Raw genomic sequence first — 13942 nt, 5'->3', positions numbered from 1 at the left:
TATGGCCGTCTGATTTACTACGGTAAACATATCTAAGAACGTTGAATTTAAACCATTATGCTTGGAAAATTGGGATATGGTTTAGGATTTTAAAGTAAATACTCATAATTGCTACTAGAAAGGCCTGTGCCATGTATGTTTCTAAACAATGCCCAAAAGTATCCAAATAGCGCCATTGTTATGTCATAATAAAATGATGCAAGTTCAGAAAACTGAAAAATGAAATTTAAGGTTATCGAGTTCTTAGAAAAATGAAATTTGGTTTTGATTCTTATATAAAAAAAAAACTGTTTATAATTTTTTGAAATAATTATTTAGTTCTAATAAAGTCTGCGAACTTTAATTCTAATCCATCTAAAAAATTCTAAAATTAATATTTTTATTTTTTATATTAACTAAAAATATATAAATGACGTTACTTATAAGGATGTTAAGAGCTTTTAGGTGTTATTAACATAATATCACAGCAATAGAATGTATCACTTCATTACTTAATTTAAAAAAAAAAGATATATAAGCTATTAATTTATAAAAAGTTAAGGATCTAAAAACAATTATTTCAATTATTTTGCGCTAAAAAACAAAGTAATTATTTTAGAGGAGTAAAATCAAAATTTTGTCAATGAATAGAAATATTTTTAATATTTAAAAAAAGTAGAACACTTTTATATATTTCAAAATTTTAAAAGAGTGGACATCTCTTAACCATCATTCCTAGGGCAGCGATTATAATTTATAAGACGAAACAAAACTTCCAATAATTCCAAGTCTAAAAATTCCGAGCCTGTGTTTTCTCAAAGCGACGTTTATAATAATATCAAAACCTTGTTCCAGGAATAGAAACACAGTATGAAGATGAGTCCCTGGGCCACACGTTCCATCTTTCAATATCTTCCGCCACGTTCAAGATTCCTAATTTTGGAGCTATTGTCTCTGAAATCCAACGAGCACACCAAAACAGAAATGACGACGACGAGTATTACGATTCCGATCATCATTATGATGGCTTCGACTAAGTATCTGAGTGGGCTTGATGGGCCCACGTTCATGAACGTCCTAATCTCATAACTTCAAAATTGATCACAGCAAAATTGGTGGTGATGAATTGAAACCACAACATAATTTTACCTTTATTCGATCTACTTTGTTCAAAGATGATGGAGACTACACTGCGAAAAACGACTTGGACGCATTATCCAAATTCTACAAGGTGAGAACCAAACAGAAAAGGGATAAAATATATTTCACAATTAAATTTATTTAATATGCATGTAAATATTTATCATATGCATTATCCAGATAAAATTATAACTTTAACAGCTAAATTATATCCAAGTTATTACTCTAATATGCACTTATAACGTTATTAAAATTTTGAACTACAGCATCTCCCAGGAAGAAGACACGACTTGCATTCATTTCATAAAAAAATTGAATTTATTCTATGTGATTTACTTTATACTTTTTATTGGAATTTTCTTTTCTGTAATATGTTTGTGTTGACATGCCAATTTGTCGTGTAGTTGAAGTGGAATAATATCGTGGAACTTTCATCTAAAGTATTATGAACTTTATTTTCGTATCCATGTTCTTTTCTCGATATCTAAAAAGGTACATATATTTTCACCCATATTCTTATTTTTTAAACACACATAAATTAATGTTTAATTACTTGTATTTTAGTTAATTTAAATATAATACTTCGTAATGATTTTACTTAATATTTAGTTATTAATGTCACTATCCTAATAAGCTTTTTCTTAAAAGGAAAAAAAAAACTATAGCACCGTCAAGTATTTTCTGAAGAACCTAAAGATAAGATTTTTTGACGACGATATATCTCAGTCATCAAGGAAATGATATTATACTACTATTTACGTTGACGCGATCACTGCTTCCACTGTGTTTGAGAATTTAATGTTTATAAATTTTTTGAGTTTAAACAATGTCACAAGTTATTCTAATTTTGACTTCTTACTGCAGAGAAATAATAAATAATATAATTAAAATGTAAAAACATGTAGATGATAATGCCTTTGTGTTAGAGGGTTTAATTTGTTAACAAAATTTTATAAAATCTTAATAAGGTTGCTTAATAAGAAAAATGTGAAAGAAAAAATAAGAAAAAATTGTTTTTTAAGTTGTAAAAAAAATGTAACTGCTTATAAGAACAACTTCACCAACTTAGTTCCCAAACCCTAATCATTAGGGTTTCTTCTCACACATCCCATCTCATCTCTGTAACATTATTCATGTTTCTAACTAATCAAAACCCTCAGACGCTCCAATAAACCTTCTTTTTCTTGGATTTCATTGATGTCAATACATTCATCACTACACTATGTTCCAACCACATTCAACAACATACATATCACCCTACCTCTCATCCACCAAATTCAATTATTTTATTATGTGTTCATCTCACAGCAAATTTAAACGTGAGTTAATAAAAATGAAACTTAGATATTATGTTTTGAAATAAATTTTAAACTTAATTCAATATCACAAAATTAATTAATTTGTAAAATAAAATTTACACTCGGTTATACATTTTATATCAGTGTTATTTTTAACTTATGTATCACTTCTAACATATTTTTTCATGTGTAAAATTAAACATTAATGAATTTTTTAAAAATATCAATGAAATAATAAATCAAATAAACAATAAATTTTATTGAAAAAACTCTAACTATAATTATGATATTATATTAAAAAATTAATTTTAAATTTAATTCGATCTTAAAAACTAACTTGAAAAAGTAAATATTGCACACAAAAAAAACTTATAAACTTATATTATCTTAAAAACATTAATTAGAAATTATGTTAATGTCTTGTATAGATTTGATATCACTAAAAGTACAAATTTAAATACTTTAAAAAATGGTTTGTCGTTCAGAAAACTCTGTGGAGTATGCTGAATCAAGTAAACAAATTAATGTTTGTGGCATTTATAGCATATGTAAGAAAACTTGAGTAATTGAATAATGTACATATACTTCTATTATTATTATTATTATTATTATTATTATTATTATTATTATTATTATTATTATTATTATTATTATCTATTAGTGTAATGGAACTGATATCTTCAACTGTTACCTGTTGTTGATAGAAATATTTTCCCCGTTCCAAAATAAACTCTGTTAATTGTGTTGTTCTTACATGAGTTAAAATGGCAATAAATATATATTTTTAGATTGTACTAGTATAGAAATGAATCCATTAATGAGTTTGACATGACGGCATTCGTTTCAAATTCAATCTGACAGAACTTTAAGTTTTAAATTTCGAGTATAATATTTTATTATATTTATAAACGATAGGATGATATACATTTTTATTCATGCGATACATATTACAAGATAAAATAATTTTGAAAAGTAAATTTAATATTTTTAGAGAAAAAAAATAGTATGAAATAAACTTAAAAATTTGGATAATGATAGTTTAACAATATTTTATTTATAACATTTTAATATCATTTACATGTCATTCTGTGATTGGTCTAAAATTACTCTATAATCAATAATAATAATCATAAACATCAACAGGAATCAATAATATAATAATACGTAAATGGTGTTAAAATGTCGTAAAAAAATGTTATCAAAATATTATTATAAATTTTATACAAGTATTTTTTGATTTGAAAAGTGAAGAAGGGTAGGTAAGACGTAACTTTCAGTTATTCGGGGGTGAAGAAGTAACAGTGGTACGTGGTTGAAGACATTGTCACATGAATGTGTATTTGTGTGCCTAACTTGCACGATATAACCTCTGTCGTAACATCACACATTCTTCTTCTACCATTTCGCTCAACACTCACCTTTCACGCTGGCCCATTGAAAGCGAGTGCTTCCTCTTCTCATTCAAACTCACCTTTGCATATACTTTTGCTTTATAAAAAAGGCAAATTGAAAAGACGCATACTTCATATATATGTTCAACAAATATACACCTTAATATTATAACACACACAACAAAAAAAGGCTTCAAGCATCTTTCTACCTCGTTGTGATGTTTGGATAAGATCGATGCAGAGAAACATACACTACAAAATTAATATATAGTACAGTTTAGGTAAGATTTATTGAGATTCCTTCACATATATACATAGTTACTCAATTAAATAAAAGGAAAATACTTGTTGACACTATAAAGGCTTGATAATCTATTTTTAAAGATATTTTTAATTATAAGAAATTAGTTCAAGAAACAAAAATTGAAGAGTGACTAAAAAATAGTAAATATAAAATGTGACTAAAAAGTTGTTAGATGCTAAAATAAAATTATATCAAATAATTTTTTTTTTCTTGTGACAATTTGTAAAAGTATTTTTAATGCAGAAAACGCGTTCCAAATAGTCTAATAAACAAACTTTGTTCAAGAAAAAACAAAACCTATAATAATATAAACTTTAATTTTAAAATAATTGAAACCTATATAGACTTTGCTTCTACAATGTACCTTGATATTCTTCTATTTAGGATTAAATTTTTATAAAAAATACTTTTTTTTGTCACAATATTGTGTTATTGTAGAACATTCTACATTGAAGCTGTAAAAACTGTTTTTGTTCTCCGTTGCAACTAAATAGGTTATTATGAGATCTTCTTTATTATCATTATTGGTTGTTGTAAAACATTTTATTCTCGTCTCCTCTCCTTGCAAAAAAAAAAATAAAATTGTTCTTCTCTCCTCTCTATTTTCAATTTCCTCTTTCTTGTATTTGTTTGAGTCAATTAATGTTTGTTTACAATGAAGAGATACACAACACGTTTTGTTCTTTGTTGCATGTTCATGTCTTGCTCCATTAACTGTTGAAACCTTTGTCCATTATTTACGTATTTTCCTTTCATTGTTTAAACATTGTTCATTATATTCAATTATTCAAACACATTCTCATTTATGTATTTAAATAATTTTAAATTTTTATGTCCCATATAAGCTTTCGTTCTTCAGAATATAAACCTATATTTGAAGAATATGCTTTCTAATAACCAAAACCTTCATTTTTTTTTTTATTTCGTTTTGTCATTGTACAACCAATTAGAACCCTGAAAATAACTAATGTGAAATCCCTTCTCTTTGTAAGTGTATTTATAGAATCATGAAAAATAAATGATAGACAAAGAAACACATTGATTTGTTATTATTAATAAATTAATTATACAATTTATTAATTAATGACTAATGTAATTTATAAATGAAAATAAAATCCTATAGTTAAAAAAAGAAAATAAAATATATTATTTATACATTTACAGACACGACTGTGTTGTAACTCCAAAGCATTTGTCTTTAAATTTATATTACTTATGGGAAAATGTTATGCATATTTTTCATCTAAACTCTTACGATTAATTAATTGTATTAGAATCAGGAGGTTGACTAATTGGCACACTGCGTTTGACTGTCACAGAAATCCAAGTTTATTCATGCATGAACATCACGTGTAAGCAATCGAAATTGGACAGGTCTACTAGTATATTCGTATAGTTTCTCTCCGCCATTCTCGAGACATGCAAAATGCAGCTACCCTTCAGCATGGTCGCTTTTGTTTCTGCTTACGTTGGATCCGTATGTCAGAGTCCATGGTTTTAAATACTATTACTCAGATGAATGACAGCAACAGGTCGAAGAAAACCAAAACAAGCGTTGTTTCTTTTTTACTGTGCTTAAAATAACAAAAAAGCTGTTTTCATCCAAATGATAAACATTCTGAATTTGTGCAAACGTATGATGTGGTTTGTATTGGATTGTACACTCGGAGACACTTAGGTTTAGTTATTTATGTTTGCATCAGAAATCCTTATCAGTACTTCATTGGATTGGAGTCTTATATATCCCAATCGAATAGTTTAAAACTTCAAATTGTTGGGGTTTGCATGGCTTCCTAACCAATGCATACGCCAAAATACCAAACATGCGTTGTAACCTTGAAACCTTGAAACCTAAAACTTAATGGTGTTTGGCGAAAGACTCATAATATTTGTTTTTGGCGCATTACAATTATACGAAGAATTAGAGAACATAACATTGTGATTTTGCCCCTTTCATTATCATAAATTGCGTGTGGTGATGATGAGTATTCTCACTTACATAGCGAAAGAGAGAAATTAAGAATATATATGACAACACCGACCTCCACCGTCATTGACTATATAGTCTTGCACTGCACTAATTTCATTCCAATCTCCAACAACCGAAAGTACTTACGTAGCGCATTAATTAAATCCACGTTGTAAAACGACACATCACTCGTCTATCTATATCTGTATCTATATATCAGGTAATGTATTCCTCACCTTTAATTCTAACTCTATCATCGTACTTTTTTTTTCTAAATTATCAATAATCTTTCTGTTATCGACAACAGTGTCTCTCCACGAACCAATACCCGCTTCTTCAGGATTATGTCTTCTTAGCATTTACACCAAACGTGGTTTTTGAGCGGAGTAGCGAATACTCACTCACACCTGAATTTGTGGTGCTTCACAGCCCAAGCAGGTATCTTTTTTCATTTCAATTTGGATATTGAAAAACACAAATTGGTTCATCAAATTTTCTTCTTTTCGATTGTTGAGGCTAACTGGGTTAATTAAGTTCGTCTTTTGTTGTTTTGGAAAAGGTTTTACAGAAGAAAAGAAACATGGAAGGTGGATTTTTTCCACCTTGGAAAAATGGGTCATGGCTGGAGTTAGCTTCAGAGGATGTGCAGGAGAATGAGCAGTTCAAACTGGTATCATCCTTGCCACCGTTGGCTGAGCCACCGACACCGCGTGAACCCATGGAGTTCTTGTCCAGGTCTTGGAGTCTCTCTGCCTCAGAAATCTCAAAGGCTCTCTCTGAGAAACAAAAGCAAACTTTTCTCGATACGGGCCCCGACACATTGCAAGAACCTATTTCTGCACCTCATTTAGCAGTAAGTCACACAGTTTCAACACAATACTAATCAAATCTGATTAAACTCGAAGAGAACATTGTTCTATATGCTATGTATCAGGAAATGTATATATAAATCGACTGCTGCAGAGTTTGTTTCCAGTTACCTAGTTTGAGTTTTGATAATACAGCTGTGTTGTTATTCTAACTAATTCAATCAAATTTATGTCTCCCGTTTGATGTTTTCTTATTCAATAAAAAACTTATTTTCATAAATGCGAAATAAAATAGTAGATGTTCTTGGTTCTGATGGCAGGGAGGGAAAATGATGGTTTCTGGAAACTGCCGAAGGATGGGTGCTATTGGAAAGTGGTTACATCAGAAGCAGTATGGGAGCACGAACGTTTCCGTTAAGAAGAAAGATCGGGCGCGTGCGGAGAACGCGCGTGTGCATTCGGCGCTTTCCATTGCGGGGTTGGCCTCTGCGGTGGCTGCGGTGGCCGCAACAGAGGACCCTCGCGGTGGCTGTCGTTCTAAATTGGACATTGCTCTCGCTTCCGCCACGCAACTCTTGGCTTCTTATTGCGTTGAGATGGCGGAGTTAGCCGGCGCGGATCGGGAGCGTGTGGCCGCCACCGTCAGGTCCGCGGTGGATATTCAGACCCCCGGTGATCTAATGACTCTCACGGCTGCAGCTGCAACAGGTAATTAATTATTACCAATTGTTCTATCGCTATGCTTGAAAAGTGTTTGTGGAATTGTGAGTGTGGAATATTCAACAGTATGTTGAAATACTGATGATTGGTTCGGTACATTATGTGTACATATATCAGCTTTGCGAGGAGAAGCAGCTCTTACAGCTAGATTGCCAAAAGAAGCAAAGAAGAATGCGTCAATAAGTCCGTACGATAAAGTGATAGCGGAAACGCAATGGCTTCGTGCGTTTGACGGTCAGATGTTGGAACGTCATCCACCATGTTTGGGTGATTTGTTGCAGCTGACAGAAAAAGGTAATTCTTGGTTTATATCAGTTCATAGCATTGGATTCTTTTACTGTATGTGAAACTTGTTTCTCAGATTATGAATATTGGTTGATTTGGATTTTAGAGCTTCGAAAATCTTAGTTTAGTCCTCACATTAATGAAAGACAAGCATTTCTGATACCTGATAGCCATTTCCATCCCTCAATAATCAATGCTTTGTCCCTTTTTAAGTTTTAATATCTTGAAGAATTGAATTCCTGACATTGGCCTACTTTAATTGCAATACTTATCAGGTTGACATAGTTTCCATGTTTGATAAGTGTTCTTTTCTTCAGGGACTTTACGATGGAGACATGTCCATGTTTATATCAAGAAATGCCAGGTACCATTTTAAAAGCTGACCTACAAACATTTTTCTGGTGGGGTGGCAAGTTCTTTCTTATAGATTCTAGACAGCAATCTGATTTATCGTGTTCTCAGGTCAAAATTAAGATCAAAAGTAAGCACGTTGGAGGAGCCTTCTCCAAAAAGAATAAATGTAAGTCCTTCTAACATTAAAAGCTCTCAACAACCACGCACCTATTCTTTTGTAGTTATTTATTTCAACTACAATAAGAACAAGATGCTGCAAATATGTCATCTAATTACGAATTGTCATATTATTAAAAATTATGGATTATTTTCTTATGTTGTGATTTTTCTTCTGGCTCAAATTGCTGATAGTTATTCCCTAATTCTGGGTAACATATGCGTTGTATACCAGGTGTGGTGTATGGAGTGTGTGATAAAGATAATGCATGGCCATATAGAAAAGAAAGGGAAGCATCGGAAGAGCTATATTTTGGACTCAAAACTGCACAAGGTCTTCTAGAATTCAAGTGCCAGAACAAACTCCATAAGCAAAAATGGGTTGATGGGATAGAGATGTTACTTCGTAGGGTGAACTCTGTTGAAGCAACAGAGCATTCTCTAGAATTTTTAAGTATTAGTAGCAGTACATGATTTGTTTGAATTGTATATTCCTCTAGGATCTAGAAGAGTGAACAAAAAAATTTTGTCAAAAAAATGCTACCTCTACAAGCCTACAATATTACAGAAGCAAAGAAGCACTCCTGTTATGTGCAGCAGGGGTTGCATGTGACCATCCTTGTTAATAGCAATACCAAATTGATAAGTGTTAAAACCCTGTTTAAGATATAAAAACTACTACCTCAGACAATCCTTATTTCATTCAAATTATTTAATTAAAGAGCTTACAGATTTATTATGTTTAGAACGCAAATGCTTTCTAGCAGCACAAATTAAGTACTAATTGGAGTAGTCTCTGTTGAATATTCTTTTTTAATAAGCCACATTTATTAAATGACTTGAGCGAGGGGACAAACTATATGTAAGAGAAAGTGAAAGTTACAGATATAAAATGCATTTAGATCTCCCAAACAGCCTCTATTGAGTGTAAAACTAGTTCGGTCATGGGTAATAACTTTTAAAAATTCATAAATACAACATGTAGGTTTAGATGTGGTAATAGATACCCCTTCTTAAATTGCATATATGTAAGTATTTGATGCATGTAGTTTATTTCATTCTTTCTATTTTTTTTTTCATTTTTTAGTTGATTAATAATAACTTTTTAACTAAATTGAATATGGAAATTATAACTAATATTTGCATAGGCATAAGATAGAAACTATAAAGTTGGCTTTTTGCTCTGTTTTTAAAGTTTTTATCTTTTGGTTTCGCTACTTTATCACTGCAACCAAAGTTTATATAAGTTTTGCTTAAGTAAACTTCTCAATAATATTAAAGAAAAACATTCTAAAGGTAAAATAATTATATTAAATTTCTCTCATAGATTAAAATCAAGTTATATATAGAGTAGTTTATAAAAATTCTTTCACTTAATTTCTTGAAAAACTAATTTTAATTACGACAATAAAAAAATCAAAAGAAATATTTATGGAGAGATTTATCGCATGGTCATGACTTTGGCTTTGTATGGATTTAGAGGGATTACATAGTATAATTGATTTGCCGTCAAAATACGACAGTTTTGTTTTCTTCGTATGGCATTATTCGAAGCTCACAATAAGACCTGATAGCACTTGTCAGACACTGTTTCTCAAGGTTCTCTGATTTCTGCACAAAGCTCTGCAAATCATCTCTATGGGAAACTCTTTCAACCTGCAATTCAATTCAGCCACATCAACTCAGAAAATAAACTGAAAAAAAAAATTGAATCTCTACGATAAGTAATTGACTAAATGTAAATGTTCTTTATCTTAGAATCAGACAACACCAAAATTCTATTCTATTATTATCTGTAAGGAAATTCAACAGAAACTGAACTGCTATGAGATTTAGCTAGCACAATATTTCTTTTCCAAATATGAAAAGAAGAACTGATACTTGCTTCTTTCCATCTTATGGCTATGATAATTCTTGGTAATGGCATGTATATACAAGAGATAAATAAGTACTAAAAATTGTGTTCACCATCTGTTCAATAATAGGTCCAGGATCAAGTCCTTCAGTCACAAGGTAACTTGTTGCACCGATTAATTTCACACCTGCATCAACGGCCTTGCCAAGACAATCAATCATATTAAACGTTTCACAGTTGATTAGGAAGGAAGCATGATGAACATATAATTTAAGCAATGAAACGCTACCTGTTTAGATGAATTGATACCCTTAAATGATGGTAGCAAGCCATGGTGGATGTTAATTATATCCTTCCCATAACTCCTTAAAAAGGTGTTGGATAGTATCTACAATAATAACTTAATAAACTCATGTTCACGTTCAATTTAATAATACTCACCATCAATGCAATCAAACAGTAACAGAACATATACTGCAGATGATAATCGTTACTAAAACTCGTGTTCTGAGAAAAAAGACTTGTAATTTGAAGATTTTAAAACCAATTACAACAATCTGTAATCAAGTTATTTACCCGAATATACCTCGCAAGTACTAAAAAATCAGTGTTCTGAACCAGCTCCAAGATCTCATCTTCCCTTTTATTCTCTGCTGTTGCTCCTAAATAATGATATGGAACACCGTGCATTTCAAGAAAACGAATCACCTCACTTTCTGGAGCTCTGTAATGGTTACTGTTGAAAGTAATTCAAAATAAACCAATTAATTAAACAGACACAAAATCAATTTAGCTACATAATTCTGAAACTCCACCTAATCACACAAGTAATATCCACTGAGAGTCTTCCATCCTGCCATCCATGCAGCAAATCAATCAAACAGTGGTCCTGCAACAATAGAAACAAACCTTTTCTTCGACAGACGTTGCATCACATAAATATATCTACATTAAAAAATGTTTCTTTGTTGTAAACATTACTGCATACCTGCTTTGATGCAAGAATAGCAACCTTATATTTAGGATCCAAAGCTGGCACCCTTATAACAGATCTCATGGCATTGAATGTTTTAGAGATCCTCAGGAAATCCTCCTCCATTTGCATTCGTGGCCACATAGCAGGATCAAAAACAAAAACACTGCAAATATTGAACACTGTAAATAAATTCGATTCTGTGCACAGAACACTACATACATGTATAAAACATGATACTGAGAATACTTTCTAGAGTAGAAGACTTGTTTATTTTGAGGTACAAAAACATCAGCAGAGAGAATGTTGCCACCCCTAGTGGCAATGCAATCAGATAGCTTGGCTACAATTCCAACCGTATCCTATCAGAAAGACATAATATTAGAAAAAATTGTGAAAGGAGACTCATAATGGTAATAGTGTAAAAATGAACTTAGAAATATTATAAAGAGACGGAGAATGCAGCTTACCGGGCATTGAAAGACATGGATTCCATGAGTGAGGAAGGAATTGGAAGACGATGGGTTTAAGGGGTCAACGGATATATTACAGGTGATGAAATTATTATAACCGTAACTGTTCCTGTTGCTCAATCTGAAAACTTTGAGGTTGTTCAAAGTAGAACACAGTTTTCGGACGATGCCCATTTCATTTGGTTATCCAAACTAAGGTATTTGGTGTGCTTGTTTTCTCATTCCGCATGTATTAGCTTTATGGACCAAGAATAATAGGAAAAGATATACGTGGTCTAGAACAATGGAAAACGACTTCAATAACCTGCATAAACGTGGTCTGAAACAATTAAAAAATTATTCTCCAAATTAGAACTTTGCATACATTTGTGGTCTAAAATAGTAGCGGTTTCCAGACACAGCCACTCTAATTCTTTCTATTTATTTATTATTATTATTATGGATTTTTATAGGTGATAACTGATTTATTTCTTTTAATACGCAGAAGATGGTCATTGGTAGAAGGCTAAGAAAATTTCCCATTAAATACACATACTTAACAGAGAAAACTACAAACAAATAAAAGTATAAAAACCTCGCTTTATTGCTTCCCCGCCAAAACAAAACTCTTACATGTAAATTAAATATTTAATCTAAAGTTTAATTATATTCAATTTTATTTTACCACTCTTAGCCTTAATCTTAACAAAAAAATTAACGAATAAAGTTATATACTAAAAAAATCACAAAAAAAAATATTATTAGTATAATATATACTTCTTATTATTTGTTGTACCTTTTATAATCTATTATTTTACCATAAAAAATAAATATTAAAATATATTATTTATTTATAGTTAATTTATTATAAAAAAACTAATAATTAGTTATTTAATTCTTTTCATATTATCTAAATCTTTATTTAAATATTATATTTATGATTATACATAATTATAACACTTAAATATAATTATATAAATAAATTATTGAATTAAATATATTAATCTTTTTAATACATAATTAAAAAAAAAAGGACGTCCGGTCTCATACTAGTTAATTTGAAAAAAAATATTTGAATTTACTAGCCATATAAACTATTGATTATTAAATAAAGTTGCGGTTAAGGATTCGATTTTAAAAATTGAGAAAAAACGTGAAAACAAAAAGATGTAATTACTATTTAGGGGGATCAAAATAAGACAGATAAAAAAATAGTTAAATAAGATTATTGTAGTTTCAAAACTGCAAGCATCTTGGTGTAATGTGTGTTGGTACACAGAAATAAAACACTACAAAGATTTGCATTAATTCAAAAGTAACATGATATCTATCGCCCCAAAAATATATTTATTAAATTATGCTCAAACACAATACGATTTAGATATAAAATAAGTAAGAAAAAATGGAATAAACTTTAATCTACACTACAACATATCGATTTTACAATTATTTATACTTAAATTTTATAATAATAAATATAAACATGCATTGATATATCCTGTACAAATCAATTTTACGTGAGATCCCAATAAATTGAGTTGGCCCATATTCGTTCACCCTTTCTTCAACTAGCTTCATTATTTTTTTAACATAAAAATTTCAGATACTATGATGTAATATATTACTTATTACATATAATTAAGTTTATTCAGTCAATATTATAAAAAAATTCCGGGTCAGAAGACAAGGTGGTGGACTAAAGAAAACTGTCGTTTTTTTCTAATATAAATTATATAGTATAAGTATTAGTAAATACCATGTACACATTTCTCAGTTAGAAGTAAAAGTTTCTTTAGAATTTGGTGATGAAAAAACTATTTCACCCTAAAATTTATAACTGATTTTGTATGTTGTTGCTTTCTGCAACATGACTTTTTCTTGTTACACCGGCGACAAATTCAAATACCAAGACTGTTCTCGTAACTTTGTAGTCTCGAAATTGGTCGCTGAAGAGCCTCAGAAATCGTTGGAGTAGTGAATTTTATGATTCTTGTATTGGGGTAAGTGCAGTTAAATATCTGGGAATTCCTAATCCGAATTAGAAAATTCATGTTCCAAATTGGTGATTTCAAAAGGGTTCGTTTTCTGGAATGTTGTTCAAGAATCCCATTTGAAAGCTTCGTTTTCACAACTCCACAACCCCATTTCTGCAGTTTTGTTCTTTCACCAATATTTGAAGTGTAGATGAATCTATTATGATGCAGGAAGTAATAGCCCAAATATAGATATAAATGGGCGTGTAAGCCCAAATAAGCGG

At 30.5% G+C, this 13942-nt stretch overlaps 2 protein-coding genes across 3 annotated transcripts; one reads left to right on the top strand and one right to left on the bottom strand.

The window, feature by feature from the left end:
• Nucleotides 1-6168: 6168 nt before the first annotated feature.
• LOC124839760 (VAN3-binding protein-like) lies at nucleotides 6169-9107 on the top strand. Of its 2 annotated transcripts, XM_047315673.2 has the most exons (8): nucleotides 6169-6301; nucleotides 6389-6519; nucleotides 6641-6934; nucleotides 7211-7598; nucleotides 7728-7904; nucleotides 8213-8259; nucleotides 8358-8415; nucleotides 8641-9107. In XM_047315673.2, the coding sequence occupies exons 3-8, from the start codon at nucleotides 6662-6664 to the stop codon at nucleotides 8877-8879; spliced, it is 1182 nt and encodes a 393-aa protein (XP_047171629.1). In that variant the 5' UTR covers nucleotides 6169-6301; nucleotides 6389-6519; nucleotides 6641-6661; the 3' UTR covers nucleotides 8880-9107. The 2 variants fall into 2 exon arrangements, with proteins under 2 accessions (XP_047171629.1, XP_047171628.1); XM_047315672.2 differs by lacking the exon at nucleotides 6169-6301 and having other exon boundaries at nucleotides 6320-6519.
• A 706-nt stretch (nucleotides 9108-9813) lies between these two features.
• Nucleotides 9814-11927, bottom strand: LOC124839738 (formyltetrahydrofolate deformylase 1, mitochondrial-like). Its single transcript, XM_088100737.1, has 8 exons — nucleotides 11704-11927; nucleotides 11483-11595; nucleotides 11249-11399; nucleotides 11076-11149; nucleotides 10837-10996; nucleotides 10550-10648; nucleotides 10374-10460; nucleotides 9814-10061 (listed from the first exon to the last, which is right to left on the bottom strand). Exons 1-8 carry the CDS (start codon nucleotides 11878-11880, stop codon nucleotides 9915-9917), a joined length of 1008 nt encoding a protein of 335 aa, XP_087956863.1. The 5' UTR covers nucleotides 11881-11927; the 3' UTR covers nucleotides 9814-9914.
• Between the last annotated feature and the right edge of the window lie 2015 nt (nucleotides 11928-13942).

The sequence above is a fragment of the Vigna umbellata genome, chromosome 10 (genome assembly GCF_029865625.1).
Source record: "Vigna umbellata cultivar VRB3 chromosome 10, Vumbellata_1.0, whole genome shotgun sequence".
In the NCBI taxonomy this organism is placed as follows: Eukaryota; Viridiplantae; Streptophyta; class Magnoliopsida; order Fabales; family Fabaceae; genus Vigna; species Vigna umbellata.
The sequence above is the reverse complement of the archived record's forward strand: the minus strand, read 5'-3'. Positions and strand labels throughout refer to the sequence as shown.

Bases quoted from the DNA above. Each gene is read 5' to 3' on its own strand.
- LOC124839738 (XM_088100737.1), bottom strand. From the start codon at position 11,880: ATGGGCATCGTCCGAAAACTGTGTTCTACTTTGAACAACCTCAAAGTT. The intron at 11,400-11,482 runs GTATTCTCAGTA...CAATATTTGCAG, and splicing joins CAAGTCTTCTACTCTAGAAA to TGTTTTTGTTTTTGATCCTG. The intron at 10,649-10,836 runs GTAAATAACTTG...TTATTATTGTAG, and splicing joins TACTTGCGAGGTATATTCGG to ATACTATCCAACACCTTTTT.
- LOC124839760 (XM_047315673.2), top strand. From the start codon at position 6,662: ATGGAAGGTGGATTTTTTCCACCTTGGAAAAATGGGTCATGGCTGGAG. The intron at 6,935-7,210 runs GTAAGTCACACA...TTCTGATGGCAG, and splicing joins TTTCTGCACCTCATTTAGCA to GGAGGGAAAATGATGGTTTC. The intron at 7,905-8,212 runs GTAATTCTTGGT...TCTTTTCTTCAG, and splicing joins GTTGCAGCTGACAGAAAAAG to GGACTTTACGATGGAGACAT.